The sequence below is a fragment of the Cotesia glomerata genome, linkage group LG10 (assembly GCF_020080835.1).
Source record: "Cotesia glomerata isolate CgM1 linkage group LG10, MPM_Cglom_v2.3, whole genome shotgun sequence".
Classification (NCBI taxonomy): Eukaryota; Metazoa; Arthropoda; class Insecta; order Hymenoptera; family Braconidae; genus Cotesia; species Cotesia glomerata.
The window spans coordinates 1,465,693-1,492,924 of record NC_058167.1 but is presented as its reverse complement, the minus strand read 5'-3'; the positions used below and the strand labels follow the sequence as shown (position 1 = coordinate 1,492,924).

At 31.3% G+C, this 27,232-nt stretch overlaps 2 protein-coding genes across 5 annotated transcripts; both read left to right on the top strand.

Moving 5' to 3' along the window:
- Positions 1–27,232, top strand: LOC123273047 (mothers against decapentaplegic homolog 3). Of its 4 annotated transcripts, none has more exons than XM_044740209.1 (7): positions 1–442; positions 793–972; positions 19,234–19,442; positions 19,551–19,753; positions 19,827–20,050; positions 20,125–20,438; positions 26,133–27,232. In XM_044740209.1, the coding sequence occupies exons 1-7, from the start codon at positions 369–371 to the stop codon at positions 26,399–26,401; spliced, it is 1,473 nt and encodes a 490-aa protein (XP_044596144.1). In that variant the 5' UTR covers positions 1–368; the 3' UTR covers positions 26,402–27,232. The 4 variants fall into 4 exon arrangements, with proteins under 4 accessions (XP_044596144.1, XP_044596146.1, XP_044596143.1 ...); XM_044740211.1 differs by having other exon boundaries at positions 680–972; XM_044740208.1 differs by having other exon boundaries at positions 1–448.
- Positions 12,876–14,765, top strand: LOC123273055 (uncharacterized protein DDB_G0275275-like). Its single transcript, XM_044740239.1, has 2 exons — positions 12,876–14,230; positions 14,313–14,765. The coding sequence occupies exons 1-2, from the start codon at positions 13,498–13,500 to the stop codon at positions 14,645–14,647; spliced, it is 1,068 nt and encodes a 355-aa protein (XP_044596174.1). The 5' UTR covers positions 12,876–13,497; the 3' UTR covers positions 14,648–14,765.

Sequence of the window (27,232 nt, the reverse complement as noted above, 5' to 3'; positions counted from 1 at the left end):
TATTCTTTTATTATGGTTGGCATATCATATTATACCTATCAGCACTTGTGATATTTACATTAGATTATACATATCGGTATATTTTGAATTGCTGGTATTATAATAACCTAATTCATTTAAAATTCTAAATCATATTTATATACAAACTGGATTTATCATATAGATTAAATGTAGATCTTTACATAATTTTATCTTAGAATCTACCGACTGCTTTTAGACAGTAATACTTTCAAATATATTATTCGTTTTTGTTGACGTTTTTCATCATTATGTGTACTGTCATGATCTTGCACTAGGCCGAATAGTATACTGAATTCAATCAAGGTGATTCGCGATAAATTTTAGGAATAAAATGGCGATGCCCTGAAATGTTAAGTTGTGAACGACAAGTAGTAATTAATGTATTTTTCAGAAATTTACGTATGAATGAATACATTCACAGGTCAGTGTAAGTACATATAATAATACATAAAAGGATGAAAACTGAAAGAGTATAAGCAAAAAGAAAAATTCTTAATTTTAATATCTTTTTTCTGAAAGATCAGTATTTTTTGTACTAAAATCGTTGTCAACTTAAAAATTTTTTCGCTTATGCCCTTTGAATTTGAATTCTTTTATATGTATGTATAAACATGAAATGTACATGTATATGTGTATATGTAAAAATTTTCATTAACAGTGCAGCCGCAAAATCTATTAAAACTGAGATTAAATAGTGATTACTAATTCGACAGCCCAATGCGGCTCATTAATAATTTGCTAAGACTAAATGATGACTTCGATGTTGCCTAGCTTTAATCCGCCTATTGTGAAGCGATTGTTGGGTTGGAAAAAAGCTGATGGAGAAGATAAGTGGAGTGAAAAAGCTGTAAAAAGTCTTGTTAAAAAACTTAAAAAATCTACTGGTTTGGAAGAACTTGAGAAAGCTATCACAACTCAGAACTGCAATACTAAGTGTATTACTATACCGAGGTATGTTTATATTTTTCCTTAGTCATAATTTAATAAAATTTCCAAACCGAAAAAGTATTCTTAATTAATTAAAAAAAAAAAAGAAAAAAAAAACGCGCAAGAAAATCTAATTTTTAATACATCAAAGGTTCCTATAATTTTTTAGATTTAATTTTTCCATAGTATAGTTTTAAGTGATTGAAAAAATAACAAAATTATTAAGTTATTATTATTATCAAAATAAGAAAATATTGGGTATTAAAATTGATTAATTGAAATTCAATTAATTACAACATAGATATTTTTTTTCACTAATCAAGAATTCTAGCTCATTAAGAAAAAGGATTTGCAAATTTTTTCTCGACGCAAAATAGATATTTATATAAATTATTCAAATTAAATCTTTTTTATATAATCTTTTCAAATCGTTTTGACATTTAAAATTTCTTTTTCTAATCAGAGATGCTTTGTTGTATACAATATAAAACTCAACTAAGTAAAATTAAGATGACAGATGATATTTTTAGGCAGTAAAAAGTTTTAAGATAGAAATTGAAATCGTTATTTTTTAACTTTGATGGAAATTATTTTGGAGTATTGAAAGACTTTTGGGAAATGTAATTAAAATATTGACTTTAAAAATAACATTTTTTTAAATTGATAGAAGTGCTCCACTGTGCTATTTGTTACTTACAATTCCAGTGGACTGAGTCTCATTGTGTCAAACCAAACTAATAGCGATGATATTGCTTAAAGCCAGTGGTGGCCCGAATCACTTGATCAACAAGCGTGCGCGAAAAACAATCTTACTTATCTAGTTTATTATATGCTATTCATTGAGAATAAGCAATTTATTTTTTCGAAATCATTTATATATACCGTATATAATTAGTTCAATTAAAAGTCTGCCCGATCTATGAAGGGGACCCGGTGGTCTAGCGGCCTAAAACTTAACATATTTTAAAAAATTTTATTTCTATATGAAGGTAATGGATAATGTTTTCAAATTTTTTTTACACTTATTTTATTACTTATCAACTACACAAAAATGAAAATTAAGACAAAAATTTTTTTTTTTAAATTAGAAAAATGGCGCTGAAGTTCCCCTATCCAAAAAAAATGGACCTGACTGGTGGGTGGTCATTGATCTCTCCCTCTAATCTATATATATATATATATATATATATATCAATTGCTGTTCGTTTCTCTCGCTAAAACTCGAGAATGGCAAGACTGATTTGGCTAATTTTGATCTTGAAATATTTGTGGAAGTTCAGGGAAGGTTTAAACGGTGAGAAACATATATATATATATATATATATATATATATATATATATATAGCTATATATATATATATATATATATATATATATATATATAAATTTCCATTTTTTCCGAAGATCGGTGATTTTACTAATTAAAGAGTTCTATATTTCAAAGCCAACTTCCCCGACCCAAATTGATGTTGGACTAATTTAATTTTCATTAAGTTTTTGTTTATTAAATTTATTTTTACCACATTATTGTCGGTATGAGCACTCATTACCATCCTCGGGTGAATATATCTAATAATTAATAATTTTTTATTTTTAATTAAGATTAAGCAAAGAAGTTATTTTTTTTACTCAGTGAAACTTTTTTCGGTTACTGAAAAAATAATTCGGAAATGCTCAGACCAGGAATCGAACCTGGATCTTTTGGTGTCGCGCCAATTATATGTATATATATATATATATATATATATATGATATGTATATATATATATATATATATATATATATATATATATATATATATATATATATATATACTCAACATATGCTATATATATATATATATATATATATATTAGGGTGTGCCATTTTTAGGCGACTTTTTTTTTTTCAACGAAAAAACAGGCTGAAAACTTGCAAGAAGGTAAGAAAAGATGCCTGTTCAAAGCGGAGCTCTTAATATTAATATTTAGAGGTGTCTGTATCTAATTTTCTATTTCCCATTTAAATAACATGGAAAAAAAAATTTTTTTTTTTACCATTTTTATAGCTTGGCATTTACACCTCATATAAATAAGCTGATAGCATATTCTTGTAGAGAATTCAACGCTCTACAAAAAAGGTCTCTTACACTTTTATTATAGAGATAGCCGTTTTAAGGATATTCGAACGTAAACTTCAAAATGTATAAAATTTTGAATTTTCAGTTATGAAACTAATAGAAATTAATTTATTACTATCTTAAAAATTATTTTCATAAGTAAAACTGGTTCTGATGCGCTAATATTTTCATAAAGCTAAAAGAAAAAATACTCATGCATTAAATTTTTTTCTTCTTTATTTTATTTACTGTAAGAAAATCATGACCTGAGTTAAATGAATTTAATATTCAAAAGTTTCACGAAATTATCAATTTACTACTACATGAAAATTTTAGAAGTAATGGATACTGTCCTTTTTAAACAAAGTTAAGCAATGTAACTACAACGATTGAAGTGTTCTTCTATTGCAGTCTGGATATATTTTTCGATGCTCTTTTACGACTTGTAGTAAAAATTGAAATTGTTCTTCATCTTTAGTTTGACATGTATTATATTCTTCCACTAATGCAACACCGCGTTCTGCAATGTCATTGACAACTTTCAATTTTTTAAAATATTCTAAATTTTCTTGATAGCTCTCATTTCCTGGCCACAATTGCACATCTTCATCAAGAAAATCACATGGCAAATCGAATTTTTCAAATATTTTCAATGATTTCTCAGAAACAAATTCACTTATATTTTTATTTAAGAAAATTTTCAGTGAATTTTCAGCATTTGCGCGTCGTTTTTCGATAACTATTGTCTTCTCTTGATTTACTTTCATTGCTTCAACCATTTGTCGTTTAATTTGAACCGGAACATTTTCATCGAATAATGCAAGAGTAGCCAGCTCTTCACTTGAATACCAAAGATGATCAGAGAGTTTTCGAGTAGCAGCTAGTGAGATAAATGAATTCCGTTTTTTGTATAGAATTAACTTTTGCAATAATTCTAAATCTTGATTCGGAGCAATAATTGCAGAAGTTGAAGTAAACCAAGCTTTAATGTAAAACAAAACAACAAAAATACAAATTTCTCGTAGATTTTTCGTTTCCTGTGCTGTTAATCGAAATTCACCTCTAAACAAGAATATTTTTAAACTGTAAATAGCTTTTGCCATCCACCTTGCATGGTGCATAGCACCAGGACGCTTAAAATGAATTATCTGATTTGGAGTATCATCGAGAAATACTAAGGACAATTCCAGGAGTTCCTTATAATCAACCCGTGGATGAGAAATCTAATAATATATAAATTATAAATTGTAACAATGATTTTTAAAATGTTTCAAAGACATTTACGAAAGTTTTTACCTGCAAATAGTTGTTGATGAATGTAAGTAAATCTTCTTTTTCTTTTGTCAGGGCATCGGCTACAATTTGATCAGTCATGCCATTTTGAAATTTAGACTGATCAATGTCAACCTATTTTTTTAAGAATCTCGAAAAAATTGGTACATTTGGACCAGAACTCACCGACCAATAAATTTCAAAAACACTTCGTAAAACAACTTCTAGAATATGATGACGGCAAGGCAGATATACTAATTCTCGCTGTAAAATTATCTCAATTTGAACACATGTTCCATTGTGTTTACCTGATCGAGAAATGATAATAAAAATCAGTGAATAGAAATTATATCAAGATTAACTGGCTCTCACAAAAAATTCATAAGAAAGTAAATTACATAGAATAGAATATCAGAACTTTGATGAATAATTGAATTAAATAGCATAATGCGCAACGAAAATGAATGTTTTGAAGTTTTTGAAACTATTTTCAACAATTGAATTTTTTTAACATCCAGTTATTTTGTTTACTTAATTATTCATAAAGAATAAAAATAATAAGAACAAATTAATATACCTGTGTTAACAGCTGCTGTATCAAAGCACATGGCTTTGATATGAGAACCAATTTTCCACTTGTTTAAGGTAGTGATGATTGCTGTGGTCTGACTTTCCGCATCACCCTTAATCATTTTCGGAACGCCGAGCAATTGTTCAACACCTGACACAGATAATAAAATTGGGAGCCTATCTACAAATTTTGGTCCAATAATATCTTTCAAAATTTTGCCATCCCAATGTAGAACATAACGGTCATCAATATTAAAATTATTTTTTAACCCCTCAGCAATACTTTTTCTAAAATGAATACGGCTTCGATGAACTGTCCGATGACTCAAATTATAGTTGGCAATATTGGCTCCAATACTCGCTAACGTACTAGCAATGATAAAAGTAGCATTCCTGCTACTAACGTTTGCTCTGTCTAGAGCAGCGGAAAGATCTGAAGTCATGACATCAATTTTAGAAGCCGGTCTGAAAAAATTTAATTCATCTTCGAAATTTGAAACGGTACGTGAAGATAGACTTGAAATGAATGATGAAACAACCGTAGACTGAGAGGGTAAAATCTCATTAGCATTAACTGTCATCGGTTGACTTATATCTGAAAGGCTGTAAAGTAAAAACTGTCGTTAATAATTATATTCGAAATCAATTATTATTAAATTAACTATCGAAAAAAAAGATAAATTGATAGTTACCACTATTATCAATGTCCATCCCGTCATCATGACTCGCTGAAGATTTTTCGAGGATAATGTTATCAATAAATCCGTAGCGGTTTGTTGATTTTTGAGACATCAAAAATAATTTCTTTTCATCATCAAGTAATTTTTCTACATTTTTTTTGGAAATATCAAACAATTTATTAAGATTTTGTAAGAAAAGTGTTTCTTTTGTTTTTTGAGAAGGTGACTTTTTTTTTTTGACAGTTTTTCTGCAACAACTTCCAAGAATTAAAAATCTTTGTCAATTTTAATGTCGCATATTGAAATCCGCAAGTGGGTATTCCGGCATCATACCATACTTTATTTACTTTCGTAATTGTATTTTTCGAGCTGTCTTTAATTGTTCTTTTAGCATGAGTATGTTCGTAAAAAAAATTAAACATAACCTCTTTTACGGTTAGAAGCTTCTTTCCAACAAAATTTTCACTTATATTTCCAATCAAATATATTGAATTCTTCATAATTGTCCAAATGGTACTTTTTACAATAATATTTAATATTACAATGACTAACACGTAAATGTAATTATTACAGTGAATTCGAATTGAATGATGTATTTATAAAAAGAAGCTGATATACCAACAAAATCTTAACCTATGTCTTCTCGTGAGAAACTTAATCTCAATGATATGTTACCGACTGAGCCGATAATAATTTATCAAATCGATCGCATAGTAATTCATTATAACTTGACTGACGATCACGTTTCTATAATATAAACGATGTTTCAAAATTTTCATGTAGTAATAAATTGATAATTTCGTGAAACTTTTGAGTATTAAATTCATTTAACTCAGGTCATGATTTTCTTACAGTAAATAAAATAAAGAAGAAAAAAATTTAATACATGAGTATTTTTTCTTTTAGCTTTATGAAAATATTAGCGCATCAGAACCAGTTTTACTTATGAAAATAATTTTTAAGATAGTAATAAATTAATTTCTATTAGTTTCATAACTGAAAATTCAAAATTTTATACATTTTGAAGTTTACGTTCGAATATCTTTAAAACGGCTATCTCTATGATAAAAGTGTAAGAGACCTTTTTTGTAGAGCATTGAATTCTCTACAAGAATATGCTATCAGCTTATTTATATGAGGTGTAAATGCCAAGCTATAAAAATGGAAAAAAAAAAATTTTTTTTCCATGTTATTTAAATGGGAAATAGAAAATTAGATACAGACACCTCTAAATATTAATATTAAGAGCTCCGCTTTGAACAGGCATCTTTTCTTACCTTCTTGCAAGTTTTCAGCCTGTTTTTTCGTTGAAAAAAAAAAAACGCCTAAAAATGGCACACCCTAATATATATATATATATATATATATATATATATATAGCTATATATATATATATATATATATATATATATATATATACAGAATGTCCCAGAAGTAACGGACGCCATTGTGGCATCTGGATAAACAAAATAATTCTGAGACGAAAAGTCATTAGCCAATTTTTAATCAGACGCATAGATAATTAATTATTAATTAAAATAATGTCCTTTTATGCGTTAGAGAGAGAGCACTAGTGTCAAGTCAAGTGCGTTCTAACGAAGACGCTTGCACGTGTGAATGTGTACGTAAATATGTGTGACTACGTAGCTATAGAAACTAGTTAGTCATACAGTTAGTTGTGTCTTTGTTTGGCATATACTTTACTGGACACTGGCGCTCTCTCTCTAACAAATAAAGAGACGTTATTTTTAATTAATAATTAATTATCTATGCGGTTAATTAAAAAATGGCTAAGGACTTTTCGTCTCAGAATTATTTTTTTCATCAGATGCTACAATGGCGTCCGTGACTTTTGGGACACCCTGGGATATATTAGGGTGGTCTTTATTTAGGTGAAGTTCGAATTTTTTTTCACGATAGTCCTAAATCGGTTCCATATCTATAAAAAAAAATTCATGCCAAATTTTAGCTCTTCATTTTAATATTAACCCCCCCCCCCCCCCCGATAGCCAAAGTTTTAAATGGAAAAACAACTTTTTTTTTCACTTTTTTGCAATTTCTCAAAATCTACTGGTCCGAATCGGTTCCAACTTACAGGAAATCTAAGTTTGGCGAAGATCTTTCGAATGACACCAACTGCGACCAAATCGGTCAAGCCGTTCAAAAGTTATAAGAGCGGGGGTTATTGCAAAATCCGCTCTTAGGTCATTTCTGCATCACATATAGAAGACTAGCTAAATTTGGAGTCTGTAGGAGCTATGGCTTAAAAATTAAAAATTTTCATTGTTGATATCCAGCCCCGCGACCCCCTGTGGGGTGAGCTATCGTAAAATCCGTTCATAGACTATTTCTACATTTCTTACAAAAGATTCCTACTAAATTTGGAGTCTATAGGAGCTTTAGTTTAAAAACGGGAATTTTTGATTTTTAACGCCCCCGCAATACCTTTTGGGGGAAGAATTTCTTTAAATACGTTCTTAGCTTACTTCTACATAGTAAAAGTAATATTTCTACCAAGTTTCACGTTTCTAAGTCCTATGGTTCCCGAGATTTCGTGATGAGTGACTATATACACTTCTCACAAAAATTAAGGGAGCAGAAAAAAAATCTAAATTTTTGGGGGATTTTCAACAGGCTGTAACTTATACAAAAATGGTCGTACAGCAAAAAAAAAAAGCAAATTGTAGCTCTAAGTGTTTAGTTTTCGGATCTGAGTTTGAAAATTTTTTTTTGAAAATATTTTTCGAGTAATCATAAGAAAACCACCGAAAAAAAAATTTTCGAAATTTTTTTGGTTTTTTTTTTTAATCTACGGACGTGGAAAAAATTTTTTCGACTCAACCTCCATATGGACCGGATAGCTTGTTTATTCAGCTTTAATTTCGTTTTTTTAAAATCTCGATACGAGCATTTCTCGCTGAGATATCGATGTTTGAATGGAAAAAGATCATTTTGTCTTTGATTACCAATATCTCAGCAACCAATGATCGCACAGAAATTTTGAGGTTGGTTTTAAAAACTTGAATAAATTCTCTACAAGGATTGGCAATTGAATTTTGAAAAAAAAATTTTTTTTCAATCATTACATGAATTTGAAAAAGCATCCAAAAAAGGGCTTTTTGTCGTTTTTTGGAAAATCAAGCGCCCAATCAAAAATATTGCGGAAACCACTAACGTTAAGTGTGCCTTTTACTGTTCAATATACCCACAAAAACCCTACAAAGTTTCAATTCAATCCAGCCAACCGTTTTTTTTCCCACTTGATCGAATTTTTGAAAAAATTAAAGGAGCAAGAATTTCGCTCTGAAAATGTCATAATTTTTATCAAAAATGAAAAAAATTTTTTTTTTCATTTTTCTCTCAATTCTGTATTAGTGACTTGAAAAATTTAAGGGAAAAAAAAAAAAAAAAATCGAAAATTTTTGAGAAAAAAAAAAAAAAAAAATTTTTTTAATTTTTTTTCAATTGGCCCAAATCAAAAAAAATGTAGCGACTCACTTTCTCACCGATTTTACTCTTCCGCACTTTAATTTTCCTAGTCACAAATTAATTGAATAAATTAAAAGTTGATACCCCCAAGGCAAGTCGAATATTCGTTCTACGAATATTGGGACAATAATTTTTTCGTGCGAATTCCAACAGTGTCTAAAAAAAAAACAGTTTTTCTTAAAACTAACCTGCTTTCTTGGTAATCGAGCCAATCAACAGTTTTTCTCAAAACTACCGTATTTTTTAATTTTTAGAAAAGCAAATTAACTGAGTTTTTGCAAACTTTAGTTTTCTTTTTATTTTTTTTCATAATGCCTAGGCGGCATTTATCCGCGCCACAAGTCGCTCAGATAGTGACTCTAGTGGAAGAAGGGTACAATTACCGACAAGTCGGGGATCGTATGGACGTTAGTTCATCTGTCGTATCTCGCGCATACAATCGGTATTTGGAAACCGGTGGTTATCAACGACGAGTTGGCCAAGGTCGTCGTCGCGCAACAAATCCTCGTGATGACCGAGCGATCGTTCGGCGCGTTCGTCAAGAACCTTTCGTTCCTGCGAACGTTGTCGCCCGAAATTTTCCGAACCGTCGACAACAACAACAACAACAACAGCAACAACAACGACGACGACGACAACAACAACCGCGGAACATTTCAGTTCAAACGGTTTGAAATCGTCTCCGTGAGACTGGAGTGCGATCAAGAAGTGCCGCCCGAGTACCGATGTTATCACCCATACATCGCCGAAACCGTCTGGCTTACGCTCGTCAACATGTTCATTGGACCGTAAGGCAATGGAACAATGTTTTGTTTTCTGATGAGTGTCGGGTATGCCTGTTTGGAAATGACCGAAGACCCCGAGTTTGGCGCCGTCAGGGAGAGCGTTTTTCACGTAACTTCACTCGACCGGTAGCTGCTTACAACGGAGGGTCGGTGATGGTTTGGGGAGGAGTTTCGAGATTTTCACGAACTCCTTTGGTAATCGTCCACGAAAATCTAAACGCTACGCGTTACATTAATCAGATCTTACGACCTGTTGTCTTGCCTCTACGGCAGCAAACTAGAGGTTTTATTTTTATGCAAGACAATGCCCGGCCTCACACAGCAAACGTCACCCGTCGGTTTTTCCAAAGACACGACATAACGTTGTTAAGGCATCCAGCGGTAAGCCCTGATCTTAACCCTATCGAGCACGTCTGGGATATCCTGAAGCGCCGATTGCGCCAGAATTATCCCAATTTACGAACGTTAGCAGCATTAGATAGAGCGGGCGCTAATCGAAACTTGGCGACGGATTCCGCAGTCAATGATTCGAAACTGCATTTCGAATATGCCTGAAAGATTGCGGGCTGTTATCAGGAGCAGAGGTGGCAATACGCGGTATTAGCACAACACACACACACACACACACACACACACACACACACACACACACACACACACACACACACACACACACACACACACATCTTCGGAGAGTGAGTTTGGAGTCACAAAATACTGTGGAAGTGACGAACCACAGGGTCTCAATCTCTGATAAAACCACACACATACACGTGCGCAAGCACAAAAGCGTAAATCCGCCGTGCAACCTCCACGTGGTACGCTTTGGGTAACGCTAATGCCGGCGGTAATTTTTTTTTTAATTTTTTGAAGTTTTTAGCCAATTGAAAAAAATTAAAAAAAATTTTTTTTATTTTTTTCTCAAATTTTCGATTTTTTTTCTTTTTTTTTTTCCTTAAATTTTTCAAGTCACTAATACAGAATTGAGAGAAAAATGAAAAAAAAAATTTTTTTTCATTTTTGATAAAAATTATGACATTTTCAGAGCGAAATTCTTGCTCCTTTAATTTTTTCAAAAATTCGATCAAGTGGGAAAAAAAAAACGGTTGGCTGGATTGAATTGAAACTTTGTAGGGTTTTTGTGGGTATATTGAACAGTAAAAGGCACACTTAACGTTAGTGGTTTCCGCAATATTTTTGATTGGGCGCTTGATTTTCCAAAAAACGACAAAAAGCCCTTTTTTGGATGCTTTTTCAAATTCATGTAATGATTGAAAAAAAATTTTTTTTTCAAAATTCAATTGCCAATCCTTGTAGAGAATTTATTCAAGTTTTTAAAACCAACCTCAAAATTTCTGTGCGATCATTGGTTGCTGAGATATTGGTAATCAAAGACAAAATGATCTTTTTCCATTCAAACATCGATATCTCAGCGAGAAATGCTCGTATCGAGATTTTGAAAAACCGAAATTAAAGCTGAATAAACAAGCTATCCGGTCCATATGAAGGTTGAGTCGAAAAAATTTTTTCCACGTCCGTAGATTAAAAAAAAAACCAAAAAAATTTCGAAAATTTTTTTTTCGGTGGTTTTCTTATGATTACTCGAAAAATATTTTCAAAAAAAAATTTCAAACTCAGATCCGAAAACTAAACACTTAGAGCTACAATTTGCTTTTTTTTTTTTTGCTGTACGACCATTTTTGTATAAGTTACAGCCTGTTGAAAATCCCCCAAAAATTTAGATTTTTTTTCTGCTCCCTTAATTTTTGTGAGAAGTGTAGTTGGGAATCCTTCGACGATCCTTCGAGTGGGTGGGTGGGAGTGAGCGTGTGGGTGCGTGAGAGTGTGTAAGTAGATTCTTAGCTAAATGTAAAAGAACACATTCCGTCTAATATACCCCGTTAAAATCCATGAAAACAAAAGAATCAAGAGAAAATGCTCGTCTTTAGTTTTTATTAGCGGGACAAATGTTCATAGAAGTAAAACAGCAATAAAAAAATGAAGGAACGTTGGAATTCGAAAAATAAATAGTCATAAACCATCTAGGAAAAATTTTGCATCGAATGGTTGTAGTTTCATGTCGATACGATCAGTGGTTTTGGCGTGATTGAGTCTCAAACAAAGACCATTTTCATTATATATATATATATATATATATATATATATATATATATATATATATATATATATATATATATATATATATATATATATATTAGGGTGTTTAAAAAAAAAAATTTTTTTTTTTTAATGGTGTTGAAAAGTTGAAAGAACATTTAAAAAAAAAATTTTGGCGCCTATTAGAACCCTTAATATTAATATTAAGGTTTGCCTCAATTCATTTGTTATTTTTCTATTTAAATAACACGAGAAAATTTTTTTTTTACTTTTCAATTTTAATTTCTTTGGAATGGCTTGTTTACGCAATATCCCAGAAAGAGGTCTTAGAGGAAATTTCACGCTCTACAAAAAACGTCTGAAGTTCCTCAGATCAACCGTTTCAAAGATATTTGCAATCAAAAATAACACCAATCAAAAATTTCAAATATTTTCCAATAAAATTGCAAAAAAAAAATCATACTTTATATTGATATTGTTTTTTTTTGTAAAATCAATTGAATTCTGCTAATTTGAGATTTTAATTTTTTTTTTTTTTGCTTATTTACTCCATACGTAACTCACAAAAAGTACAAATACGTAAATCTAAAGGTTACAAATATCAAATAAATGATTTTTGGGTCTCTTTTATAACAAATTAATTTTATATTTCATAAAGTTTATAAATTTTTGTAAGATGAAAATGTAAAGTTCCTGATCACACTAACTAAACAAACACTCATCATTGTATTTTATTAAAAATGTTAAAAAAATTATAAATATATTAAATCAATTCAATCAACTATAAAATTTGATTAATTTTTTTTATTTAAAAAATATTGAATGAGCTTTATTCAGCTCCGTCGTTAAAAGTAGTATATTCGTTTGATTTGAGTAATATAGTTAGTAAGCTCTGTGTTGGTAAGCTTGGTCGTTCAGTACCAATTTCTCTTTGTTGCTCTGCTTTCAATGCTTTGTTCTATCTTCTCGTCATTGTCTTTCTTTATTGATACTGATTGTTATTTAAATTCGTTATATTATTAATTTAATTTGCTTATAATTAAAATATATAAGTTATAAATTTTATGATCACAATGGTGAAAACAGTGTACTTGATTGGTGATGTATTAAATGAATTTGGTGCAAAAAAATTACCTTCATTGAAAGAGGTTATGTCACTTTTATTTTATTATCTCAAAACGAAAAATTTTTCAGTGAAAGAAAGCATATCAACCACTGTCGACAAAGTTTTCGAAATTTGGTGTGTGGCACAAATCCCGACAAGAGAGAAAAGATCTGCTTTTTTAAAACTAACCTCAAATCACAATCGATGGAGGAATTTACAAAAAAACTGTAAGAGGAAAAAGTCAAAATTTCAAAAAAAAAAAATGAATCCCTTTTTCGGGACGAATTAAATAAACTATTTGATATAGCTCATGCTGATGTGCTAAATTTACTGGATAAAGAAAAAAGATTATTTTATTTGGGACAAAAATCTTCCAGTCGACGTGGTTTTATTTCATATAATTCTCAACCAATTCTAGAAGATGTTGAAGATATGGATGTTGATGTAAGCGATGAAAATAATAACTACAGTAATAGTGATAACAATAATGAAGAGAACATTGATATCAATTATAATAACAATAATGATAGTGGTACATTTGATGTCGGAGAGTTCGGTAATGACAATGTTGACTATTCTTGTACAGTTGAGACTGATAATGTTGTTAATCATGAAATATCAAGTCAAACATCTAAGTTATCCCAGAAATCTTTGGAAAGTAATACTTCTGGTATAATCTCTGATTATGAAGATGAAATTCCAAAACAACAAGTTCCTAAAATTGATCTAATGACACCAGAACTTGCTGCGGGTTTGGATAGAGCTAATGTGAGTAGTAGGTCGGCGACTTACATTTTTGCTGCTTTATTATCTAGCCTAAATATTGATTGTGCAAGCGTAAACTTCAGTCATTTGACTATTCACCGAGCACGGGAAAAATTTCGCAAAGAAGCGACGTTAAATCTAAAAACTAATTTGGAAACTGATAATTATGTGTTACATTTTGATGGAAAACTGTTGTCAGATATTACAGGTATAGAACAAGTTGACCGGCTTCCTATTATTTTATCATCATCAGGTAAATTTCAACTGTTAGGAGTCCCCAAACTAGAATCTGGAACTGGACAAAATCAAGCTTCAGCTATTATTACAACAGTAACACAATGGAATATTAATACTGATAACATCAAAGCATTATGTTCTGATACTACAGCGTCAAATACGGGTAAATTACTTGTTAATTATTAATATATAAAGCGTTTAGTTATAGTAATGTTAAATGCTAAATTCTTATTTTATTTTTACAGGAATCAGAAATGGTGCGTGTGTATTAGTAGAAAAGGCTCTGAATCGACAACTGTTATACTTGCCATGTCGACACCATATTTTTGAAATTGTTCTTCGAAGTGCATTTGAAATATACTGGCCTGCTTCATCTGGCCCAAACGTTCCAATTTATCAGAGATTTAAAAAGAAGTGGGATGAAATTGATCAATCAAACTTTACGGCTGGTATTTATGACCAAGAAATTTTGGAAGTTATAACACCAATCAAAGATGAAATTTTGAAATTCGTTAATAATCAAATAGAAGAAAAATTTTTTAATCCAGCGCTAAAGAATTATCAACTGATGTTAAAGTGAAACATGCTTAACGAAAAATGAAGAACAGCTTCAGTATTTATTGCAAGTAGTGACAGAACACAGAAAACGATATCCTAATTGCAATAAAAATAATTTTATAAAACTGTAATATTTTCAAGTTAGAAAAAATTTTATGAATTGTTGTTAAATATTGTTTTTTGTTATAAAGAATTGATTGTTTAATAGAATTTATTAGTATTTGGTAGAAAATAAAATAAATTTGTTATAAAAGAGACCCAAAAATCATTTTTTTGATAATTTTAACCTTTATATTTATGTATTTGTACTTTTTGTGAGTTACATATGGAGTAAATAAGCAAAAAAAAAATTAAAATCTCAAATTAACTGAATTCAATTGATTTTACAAAAAAAAACAATATCAATATAAAGTATGATTTTTTTTTGCAATTTTATTGGAAAATATTTGAAATTTTTGATTGCAAATATCTTTGAAACGGTTGATCTGAGGAACTTTGACCTTCAAACGTTTTTTGTAGAGCGTGAAATTTCCTATAAGACCTCTCTCTGGGATATTGCGTAAACAAGCCATTCCGAAGTAATTAAAATTCAAAAATAAAAAAAAATTTTCTCGTGTTATTTAAATAGAAAAATTACAAATGAATTGAGGCAAACCTTAATATTAATATTAAGGGCTTTAATAGGCGCCAAAATTTTTGTTTTTAAATGTACTTTCAACTTTTTAACACCATTAAAAAAAAAAAAAATTTTTTTTTTTTTTTGAAACACCCTAATATATATATATATATATATGAATATATAAATCAAATTGAAACTAGAGCATTTGTTTCCTATTTCAGTTAATATAAACCTCTCGTGTCATTTGTTCAATGTGAAAATATAGAGACTTAATGTAATATATGTAATATAATTGTTTACATTGGGCTCGTTCAAGTTTACTAAGCTCTTGGGAGATCTTAGAAGATCATGTACTAAAAACTAAAAGTGACTACATTCTGTCTAAAGAATATCTATAAAAAAAACAATGCAAGTTATACTAATCTAAGCTTAGTTCAACGAAGAACTTGGTAAATTTGAACAAGCCTATTAAAATATTAAATAATTTTTAGGCTCGGTGAAAAATAATAAACCTTACATTTATCCTAACACTCCTGACACTATATCTATCTCAATCTCTCGTAGCCTACCCTTGATTGAAAATACTAATTGAAAATGATGAGATTTGAATTATTTTCAATAATCCTAATACTTTTTTTATGTATTTTAAATATACAGTTTACATGAAGGGACTGTTTATTTTTTCAATACTTTTCAATGAGTTTATTTAATCAGGGACTTTTCGAAAGTTTCACTTTTACCGTGTGTGACTTGCACACACACACACATTTTTTTTTTTGAAGACTGAGATTTTTTCTCATCGCGAGAGTATTAAAGGTTGTTAAAAATCGAGCTGTTCAGCTCTCTACGGCGTAGATTAGCTCTTTTTGGTAAGCGCTCCGCCGTCATATTTATTTAGTTCGTACGTTAATTTGTAACAGGGTAAATTACCCTTAATCGATAAGTCGCCAGAGATCGATAACTTTTCGACTAGCATTTGAGCGCATCGATCTTCGGGCCTAGAGAGAGAGCAGGAGGGGGTATTTTTGGGGTCGTTATATAGACGAGCCATGCGTGGTGTCCGGAGAAGTAGTAAAGTGTTGGAACGAGTAACATCAAGAAGTCCAAAGAAGGAAGCGAGTATCAACCATAGAGTTTCTTCAACCAAATTTACACCAGGTATTGGACTTTGGTAATGATGAACCTTGGGGCCATATACCCGGCTCATCAAACACACTACTTCTCATTTTATTTATTCAAGTTTGGATAATTCAATTGTTTAATAATTTTGCTTAATAATAATTAATTATTTTAATCAATTTAATTTGTTAGCTTGTGAACAATTCCTCCTGGGGATTTTACACCCGAGGAATGTTCTAGACCTCCTGGGTTTAGGTCGTGAGTATCTAAATTGTTAATTCAGCTGGTTAATAATTATTAACATCTTAAGATTGGCTAAATTAAATTCATCTTTTGATTAATCAAATTTAATTAATTTCTGAACATCGAGAATTATTCCAATCAGCAACTCACGACTGGTCAAGCTTCGGTACCCGAGGTCGAGCTTAGTACGCTGTAACGAACAACGGAGTCCATTTTGAGCGCGCAAATTCCTTGAGAATTTTGTGACGCAGTAAATTTACAATATTAACAACTGGACTATTATTATAAATCATAACAATTGAATTATCATTTATTAATATTATTTGTTACAAAAAAGTATTATTTATTTAATATAATTTATTGAGAATCGGCTACTGAGTTTCGACGCAATTGAGATCGAATTAACCGTGGATAATTTTTCGTGAATTTATTTTATATTGAGACAAATTGTTTTATTAATTATTTATAAATCGAAAAATTCCACGTGGTTATTTATATATTGAACTATGGAAGACTAAAATTATTATTGGAAAATTAAGTATTGAGAAAATTGCGACGAAATTAGAAATTGAAATAACCGCGGATGATTTTCGGAATTTATTTTTACATCGAGATAAAATTGTTGTTAATTAATTATCCAGTCGACAATAACAATAATAATAACTGTCTAGTCGGAAATTTCACGCGGTTGAATCTTATATTGAAATTGAAGCCTGTGAAAATTATAATAAATAAAATTTAATACCATTATTCCGGTAGAAATTGTTATAAAACTATTTATTGTGTGGATTACGTCCGAGTAAAAATTTAGTTAATTTTATAAAGAACGTTCTTCGAAAGAATTTAAGTTAATGCGCAGAGTTAAGCTCGTGTTAAATTTGGAATAAAAGAAGCGTCGGTTTTAAGCCGGAAATTTTAAGAAGTAAATTTTGTTAATTCGTGAGAATAATTTATGGTCTTATTTCGAGCTAATGACTGATAAATTTTTAGTGAAAATCAACGTTGTAAATTTTTGGAGTTAATTTTGTAAAATTTTAATTAGTCAAAAGTAAAGTAGAGTCAGTGTGTGTGGAGAAGAGTGGGTTGTGAGTGGGTGAGTGCTACCAGCGTTCCTTCGCATACGATTAGTCTCTTTGCGAGATGTTTCGCTGGCGTAGAAGCCGTTGTATAGACGCCAAGTGGGGTACAGCGGTAGTAAGGTAGCAACCACGGTATAGTCGCTCCATAAGAGGGTACTGTGGGATTAAGCAATTTTTTGTAAGCTCACGGGAGGACATCGGTCTACGTTTAGTCACTGGGTCGACTACTTTCGTGAGCCGAGTTAACGAGCCTTTGCATACGATTAGTCTCTTTGCGGGGTGACAAAGCGGTAGCGTGGAGTTGAGGAGAGTAGTAATAAGTTGTAGCATTAAGTGAGTTAGTTGTAAGTGAGTGTGTGTACGTGCAAGCGCACGAGTTGTTAAATTCTTTTGTTAATAAATTTTAGTACCGTTGTTAAATAAAAATTTATTCATTTTCAGAACCACCTTCCCCCAACTCTCTCTTCCCTGTAGATTAATAGAATCAGCTCTGGTATCCGGTTCCAGGAACCGAGAAAATAATCCTGGTGGCGCCCTGGTAAATCTTAGAGTCAATTGTTGAATATATTGTTGTTGTTAAATTTTACTAAGGGCCAAATGAGCGGGAATTAAAACACCCGTTACAAATTAAATGTGAGATTTTTTCTCATGGCGAGAGTAAAGAAGGTGAGCCGAATAACGTGGGTACTGAAGGGTTAACAACTCGTAGAAGTGGCTTGATTTCGCGATGTACATTAGATTTGTCTTAAACATAGGTTAGCAGTTCGCGGATTTGGAGTCTATCAAAGTCCGTGTTATTGCATGGATCAATCGGTGTTAAATGGATTCTCGTAATCTTTACTGACTGGAAAATATTGGACTCCGTGAGTGTGATTTTCTTTTCGACTCACGTATTCTGAACGACGTTTACTTCCCTTGGTTTATTGAGCCATCCTTGTGGTTCGCATTTTGTTGTAGCCAGCATGCTGGGTGTAGGGAGTGAGTTGCTAGAATGAGGAATGGGTACATCTTCGAAGATTACTTATACCTTAGTATTCCAAGGTCTAGTTAGTATTTAACAAGATTCGGAATACATGGACGGAGTTGACACCCGAAACTTGTACATTCTGACCTGTGCAGTTAATACGTTCTTCTTGATCAGAGGGCTTAAAGAGGGTGATCTTCAGCTATCACAGCTTAAATCTCAGCAAAGTAAGTTTTGGTCAATGCTAACGGAAAGATTTGATAATAGACGTTGGCACTCTCAGTGGACTTTAGCAGCAAGAGATCATTGGGCTTAATTTAACGACACGTTATAATTTAAAAGTTATGAAATTCTAAAAATTGGATTTTCAAAAAATATGAAAGTAACCTTAAAAACAAATAGATGTTTTAATATTTTTACACAAATTTTTTGTATAGGTCTGTAAGTTTATAAAATGCTAAAACTCAATCAAAACATAATTAATGATTATGATTAATATTTTATTTAATAATTATAATTTTTGATGATTTGTTAATATTAATAGTAGTGATTGATTCTACACTTTAACTTTTTGGCTTTTATAGGTCTAGTCCCGGTGGTGTAGCTGATAACGGAGTTCAAGGTGTACGAGGAAAAGGGTTGCCGCATGTAATTTATTGTCGTCTTTGGAGGTGGCCAGATCTTCAGTCTCATCACGAGCTTAGGGCTATTGATCATTGTGAATACTCTTTTACTCAAAAAAAGGATGAGGTGTGTGTAAACCCTTACCATTATCAGAGAATACAAACACCTGGTAAGTTTGTCATCGATGAAATATAATAATTCATACCAAGCCGAATAGTTCTTTGTGTATGATTTAGAATTGAGTTAAATTCGAAATATTGAATTTAATATTTTACAGTTTTACCAGCTATTTTGGTACCGAGACATAATTTTTCAAATGACGATTCGGTACTATACAATACATCTTTTGAAGAACTTAACGTTAGTGTTCCTGAAAATACAAGTTTTCACGCTACACTAAATCATCGATATAGTAATCAGCAAGGCATCCCTCATTCATCACAACAGCAACAACCAAATAATCCATATCAAGCGATGCAGGTTCGGTTTGCAGTTGTCTTCTTTCTTTCTTATAATAATTGTCATTTGTCTTCTTAATTTCTTATAATAATAGAATATGCAAGCAACCAGTCCCGCAAGTGTAGGAAGTTTGGGAAGTATTCAAGGTTCACCTCATCCTGCGTCTGGGTCAATGGATCCACCGGCAGATACTCCGCCACCTGGATATATTAGCGAAGACGGTGATAATATTGACCACAATGACAATATGTCTCTTTCACGTTTATCACCTAGTCCTGTAGATGCTCAACCGGTTATGTATTGCGAACCAGCATTTTGGTAAGTTATTAAATTTTTATTTTTTTTTCTGTTTTTTAGTAGGAATAATAATTAAGTATTTCTGTTTTAAATAGGTGTTCGATAAGCTACTACGAATTAAATACAAGAGTTGGGGAAACATTTCATGCTTCACAACCGAGTATAACGGTGGATGGATTTACGGATCCCAGTAATTCTGAACGTTTTTGTCTTGGTTTGCTGTCAAATGTTAATAGAAATACAGTGGTGGAGCAAACCAGACGACATATTGGCAAAGGAGTTAGATTGTACTATATCGGTGGGGAAGTTTTTGCTGAGTGTCAATCTGATTCAAGCATTTTCGTTCAAAGCCCAAACTGTAATCAACGCTATGGATGGCATCCAGCGACTGTCTGCAAAATACCTCCAGGTTAATGTTTTTATATTACATACTTTAGGAGTTTCAATTGCTTCGTGAAATAACGCAATGAGTGGTAACTATTAACTGTTAACTTAGTAACTGGTAAGGTAAAAGCCCCAATAGATGATCACGTACCAGTATATGATCACTCCATGTATTTGTATATCTATATTCACAAATATAGGTATACAAATACATGGAGTGATCATATACTGGTACATGATCATCTATTGGGGCTTTTACCTTACATCGTTGATTTCTTATTATATTTCAAATTTCGTTCTCGAGATCACTAGGTAGTACCGCCTTTGTACGCATATTCACATCACAAAGTTCAACTGTAAAAACAAATATAAAGCGTTTCCCAGGTAACCCGTCTTATTTATCCTCATTACGTTTTTTGTGCGCTGTAAAGTGAACATCACATTTAAACATCTAATTAATTTAATTAATTTATTTAAGATAATTTATTCAGTTGACTATTTATATTATAAAAAAATTAATTTTTATCTAATTTAAAAATGAGTAACAAACGTCAAGCTTATAATAACTCTGATCTAGAGTTACTCCAAAAGAAATTGAAACTCTACCAAGAACTTTTCAATTTGGAAAATACAGATCGACCATTGGAAGATCTAGTTAAAAACCAACCTGATAATGTTTCTGAGGGTGAATAATCATTTATTATTTTTTATTTTTTGTCTTTTTTTATTTGGGCAACAAAAATTAAATTTTTTAATTTTGTTGTACCTTTTTTTGACTGGGTTAAGTTTAAAATAGAGAGTTAGAATTTATTTAAAAAATTTTTCTACTCTCTGCGTCAAGAGAAATTATCTTTTCTGCTTAATAGCTTCTCTTAACCTAGATCTTATGGTCTTGCAGACTCAAAAAATGATGACACTTCTCAAAGTGACAATGACTTGGAACCGGAAATCGATTCTTCCCTTAATAATAATCCCAAGACATCAGTCGGGCTGCAAGATACAAAGGCTCCTGAAGCTCCTACCCTCAGCGAACCTATCCTTCAAATGTTGGGTTCTGAAAAAAGATCCTTGAAAGACAAAAGTTTCAACTTTCATCCGGAACTTGTATCATGCTGGAAAGAGATCCTTTCATCAGGCATGAACAAGGAAGTCAAAAATGGATAACAAATACCCTAATAAAGGTAATTGTCCTCTCGTTGCTCGGATTCTCAACCCGGAAATGTTTCGTTTGCTTAATAAAACGTCCAAATCGCGTGATAAATACTTGGCTAATCACCAAGATTTATGTGGAAAAAGTTTAGTTGCTCTTGGCACAGCTATTTGTCAGATCTTCAATGATGAACAAGAGCCTTTAGACAAACAAGATCTTTTACAACTTCTTTGCGATTCCAGTTCCATGATGTGTGAGCTAATGTTTCAATTGACTAAATCCAGACGTGCTCAATTATACCCTTGTGTAGATGAAAAAAGAAAATCTATATTGGAAGATTAACCCACAGACCAATTCTTGTTTGGTGAAAATTTAGCTAAAAAAATCAAGTCTGCTGTTGTAGTGGGAAAAACTGGTCTTTCTATTAAAAACCAGAATTCTAAAAAGGAATTTTCAAAGTCAAAGACTTCTTTAAACTGGAAGAGCCCGTCTGCTCCACGCTCCAACCAGACGGGCTACAACCGTTCTTCGTCCATGAGGAAATCGAATGCCTTCAAGAACAATCATTCGACGACTCAATCCCGTTCAGAGAATTAACCCCCTCATGCTCAACAAAACCAGACTCAGAACAAAAAGTAAAGGTGAGTCCTGTTGCTGGTCGCCTGAAATACTTCATACATGAGTGGTCTAAAATCACAGCTGATCCTTTTATTATTGAAACTATTTCTGGATATAAAATTCCATTCGTTTCTGCTCCCACTCAGGCGTCAAAACCTCTTAATAGTCACTTTTCAGTAGAAGATCATGTTCTTATTCAGAAAGAAGTGGATGATCTTTTGACTATAGGGGCTATTCAAAAGTGTTCTGAGGAAGATGGCGAATTTTTATCAAGCATTTTTCTTGTTCCTAAAAAAAATGGAAAAATGAGATTTATTCTTAACCTGAAAAAATTAAATAAATTCATAGAAACTTCTCATTTTAAAATAGAAGATTATCGAACAATTTTAAAATTAATATCTAGAGATTGTTTCATGGCTAATTTTGACCTACAAGATGCCTATTTTATGATTCCAGTACATAATGAATATTGGAAATATTTAAGATTCACTTTTAATAATCATCTCTATGAATTTGTTTGTTTACCTTTTGGATTGAGTACAGCCCCATGGGTTTTTACAAAAGTTTGTAAACCTATTATTAGTCATTTAAGAATCTTACAGTTGTCATCAGTAGTTTATCTTGATGATTGGTGGCTGGTAGGTGATTCATTTGAATCATGTCAAAAAAATATAGAAATTTCAAAAATTTTTTTAGAATCATTAGGATTTATAATTAATAAGTCTAAGAGTAATCTCATCCCATCTACATTATGTAAATTTTTAGGTTTTTTATTTGATTCACATCAAATGACCATTGCTCTAACAGATGAAAAAAGATCCAACATTTATGATTTAATTTAAAAATTTAAAAATCTCTCCTACTGTACAATCAGAGAGTTTTCTCAATTTGTTGGTAATATTACGGCAGCTTGTCCAGCAGTTAACTATGGTTGGGTCCATTCGAAAGCATTCGAACAACAACGTTACTTAGCTCTTAATAACTCTAACAATGATTATGATCAAAATATGCCTATTTCTTCTCATTTAATTAAAGAATTCGATTGGTGGTCTAATAATATATTTATATCAAAATGTCCTATTAGAAATTCCAATTTTAAAATGACTATTTATTCGGATGCATCCTCAACAGGTTGGGGAGCTTCTTGTCATGGACAAATAGCTTATGGACACTGGAACTCGAGAGAAAAATCCTACCATATTAATTATTTGGAACTTTTAGCATCATTTAATAGTCTAAAAACATTTGCCTCTGATCAACATGATTGTGAGATTCTTTTGAGGATTGATAACTCTACCACCATTGCTTACATTAATAAAATGGGAGGAACTAAGTATAAATATTTAAACGATTTAGCTTTTGATATTTGGTCTTGGTGTGAATTAAAAAATATCTGGATATTTGCTTCTTACATTCCTTCTAAAGATAATATTGATGCAGATAGAGCTTCTCGAATTGAAAATATAGATACCGAGTGGGAATTATCTTCCTATGCATTTGAAAAAATTACTCGACAACTCGGTAGACCAAATATAGATCTTTTCGCTTCAAATATTAACAAAAAATGTAAAAAATACTGTTCTTGGCATCGTGACCCATTAGCAGTATGTATTGATACGTTTACTATTAATTGGAGTAACTTAAATTACTTTGCATTTCCTCCCTTCTCTCTAATCTTAAAAACTTTAAAAAAAATCCAAACAGATCAGGCTTGTGGGATTTTAGTAGTTCCAAATTGGAGTGGTCAGCCATGGTACCCTTTATGGCTATCATTACTAGAATCAAAATCAATTATTTTCCAACCAGATGCTAATCTTCTCCTTTCTCCTTGTAGAGCAATCCAACATCCTTTAGCCTCGAAACTATCCCTGATGGCAGCTCGATTATCCAGCAGGCATTTCTAAGAAAAGGCTTAAACAATGACTCTGTTAACATTTTGGTTAAATCCATTTCTGCTACAACACTTAAACAATATTCCAAACCAATAAGAGATTGGACATCTTACTGTACATCTGAAAATATTGACGTTTTTAACCCGAATGAAGAAAAAGTTGTAGAATATTTAACTTCAAAATTTAATAATGGAGTAAAGTATAGTTCTTTAAATACTATCCGCTCTGCTTTATCATTAATATGTGATAAAGATTTAGGAAAAAACCCTTTAATATCAAGACTACTGAAAGGTGCTTATAATATCCAACCTGCTAGACCCAATTATGATAGAATTTATAGTTTAGATCCTGTTCTTGAAAAATTAGAAAATTTAAGCCCACTTAATAATCTTAATTTACATCAATTAACAAAAAAATTAGTTGTTTTACTTGCAATAGTTTCTGCACATCGGGTCCAAACGATTTCTTTAATTAAGAGATGTAATATTCATAAAAAAAATGATGGCTATGAAATTGAAATCCCTGATAGGATTAAATCCTCTCGACAGGGTGCATTTCAGTCACTTTTAATTATTCCAAAATTTAATAATATTAACCTATGCGTAGCTTCGACATTAGAGCATTACCTAACTGTTACATCTACTATAATAAACAACAATGATTGTCTTTTTCTAACAATTAAAAAACCTTATAAAAAAGCATCAAAAGATACAATCAGTAGATGGATAAGATCTTTTTTAACTGAGTGTGAAGTTGGTGAGAACTATACTTCTCACAGTCTTAGACATGCGTCTACTTCAACTGCCTTAAGCAAAAGAGTTGATATAAGTATCATAAAAAGTCTTGCAGGATGGTCTAATAAATCCAAAGTCTTTGAGAAGTTTTATAACAGACCTATAATTAACAATAAAACCACGTTTGCATCCTCAATATTATCTTAATATTACCTATTACCTAACTATTTATATTATCTAATTGTTTAAAAAAAAAAAAAAAAATTGTTCACGATTCAATTTGTAATGATTAATTTAATTGTTCATTGAACTTTATTGTTCCTTACTTAATATTTAATTTACATGTTACAGCTCTGAACATCTACCTAGTGATCTCGAGAACGAAATTTGAAATATAATTATATTGATAATTTCGTTCGAAGAGATCACTCCCACCCATCTTTCACCCTCCCAGTGATCTCTTCAAATTAAGCTTTAGTTGGACTGTATTGAGGATAAATAAGACGGTTACCTGGGAAACGCTTTATATTTGTTCTTACAGTTGAACTTTGTGATGTGAATATGCGTACAAAGGCGGTACTACCTAGTGATCTCTTCGAACGAAATTATCAATATAATTATAATAACTACTTTAATTCACAAGAAGTTTTTTCATGTTTTACTTTAGAAACTCATGCCTTTACGAATCTCCTAGTCAAGTAAAAACAGATGAGAATATCATGATTCATCATATCAAATGTCTTATTGAAATCAGCTTAAATTGCGTGGATCTAAGTTGTAACATTTTATAAGCTATGCTAAAATTAGGGCTCATAAAGTACTTTAAGTTCCAATAATAACAATAAGCAGTAAAATAATAAAGTGATCTCTGTAAAGCTGGCATTGAATCGTCTAGCATTGACCATTAGTATCGCGGTCATTATTCAAGCAAAAAAATTTATTTGTGGAATCAAGTTTGTTGTTAATTAAGTGTTCCAATTAGAATTTTGTTGCTCGATTAGATTCCAAGCAATCACTAATAATGTCGATTAAAGCTGTATGGTGTCAATGCTATTTTTACAGACGTAAATAATTGTCATGATTAAAAATTTTCTACCAATGTAGAAAAAAACACTATTAAAACTGAAATTCAACTATTTGGTAATAGTCAAAAGAAGTTCTAGTATCTTGTTTGTAAAGCTCTTATTACTATGTGACTACAAAGAAATGTTTTTTATATTTGAAACTTATAGTATTGACATTGTAACTCAAAATAATTTGTTAAAACAATTTAGTGTTTTCAGGGAGTCATATAAATGAATAATAATTTTTCACATTTATTTTAGGCTGCAATCTGAAAATCTTCAATAATCAGGAATTCGCAGCCTTGTTATCACAATCAGTATCTCAGGGATTTGAGGCCGTTTATCAACTAACAAGAATGTGTACAATAAGGATGAGTTTCGTAAAAGGCTGGGGTGCAGAGTATCGTCGTCAAACTGTAACTTCAACTCCATGTTGGATTGAACTTCATTTAAATGGGCCCCTCCAATGGCTTGATCGAGTTCTTACGCAAATGGGATCACCTCGCTTACCTTGTTCCTCAATGTCTTAAGAATAATCATTTAATACGTATGAAATAATCAATGGCAAAAAAAAAATGATCTGTAAAATTTTAGTCATTATTTTTTAATTGGAGATTAATTTCATTTGTATGATAATTTTGTAACTTTCCTTTAATAATCATTTATATTTAATATAATTAAAATTCATTCAACATTTATCATTAGAATCCTTTTTCAAATTTTGAAAAATAAACGTTGAGTAATCAGTTACTTATGTAAAGTCCTAGTCGCTCTCTGCTCCCTTCACTGGGCATCCATGTTTAAAAATACTGATGGAAAATAATTAAAAAACATGAAATTCGAATTTTTTTCAATAATTTCAATTCTTTTATTTGTATAAAAAGATATATAGTTTGCATGGAGTGATTGCTTCTCAATTACCTGATAGCCAGAGTTTCAGACCAACAAAGTTGGTATCAGATACTTGCCACCAACTTAGCGACAACTTACGTTCAAGTTCCGAATTTGTAGCTGTTAGCATCAAGTTGGCTACAAGTTTCTGAGAAAAAGAAGACCAATCTACTGCCGCAATATGTCGTGAAATTCCTTGAGAAACTTGTCGTCAACTTGATGTGAAAAAGTTTCAGAAGCAGTTTTTGCCGACAACCGAGTTGATTTTCAAAACTTGCTGCCAACTTGGTGATAAGTTGCGGCAGTAGATTGCAGAAAGTTGCGGTCAACTTGGCTATCAAGGTTCTTTTAAATCAGTATTCTTAACCAGGGATAGTATGAAATTTGATTTTCAAATTAAGAATAAGTTTGGCTGAAATGTTTCTTTTACTACCTTCTACAGATTCAAAATTCAATAAAACTTACTTATA

Bases quoted from the DNA above. Each gene is read 5' to 3' on its own strand.
- LOC123273055 (XM_044740239.1), top strand. From the start codon at position 13,498: ATGGATGTTGATGTAAGCGATGAAAATAATAACTACAGTAATAGTGAT. The intron at 14,231-14,312 runs GTAAATTACTTG...TTATTTTTACAG, and splicing joins TACTACAGCGTCAAATACGG to GAATCAGAAATGGTGCGTGT.
- LOC123273047 (XM_044740208.1), top strand. From the start codon at position 369: ATGTTAAGTTGTGAACGACAAGTAGTAATTAATGTATTTTTCAGAAAT. The intron at 973-19,233 runs GTATGTTTATAT...TGGCTTTTATAG, and splicing joins AAGTGTATTACTATACCGAG to GTCTAGTCCCGGTGGTGTAG. The intron at 20,439-26,132 runs GTTAATGTTTTT...CATTTATTTTAG, and splicing joins TGTCTGCAAAATACCTCCAG to GCTGCAATCTGAAAATCTTC.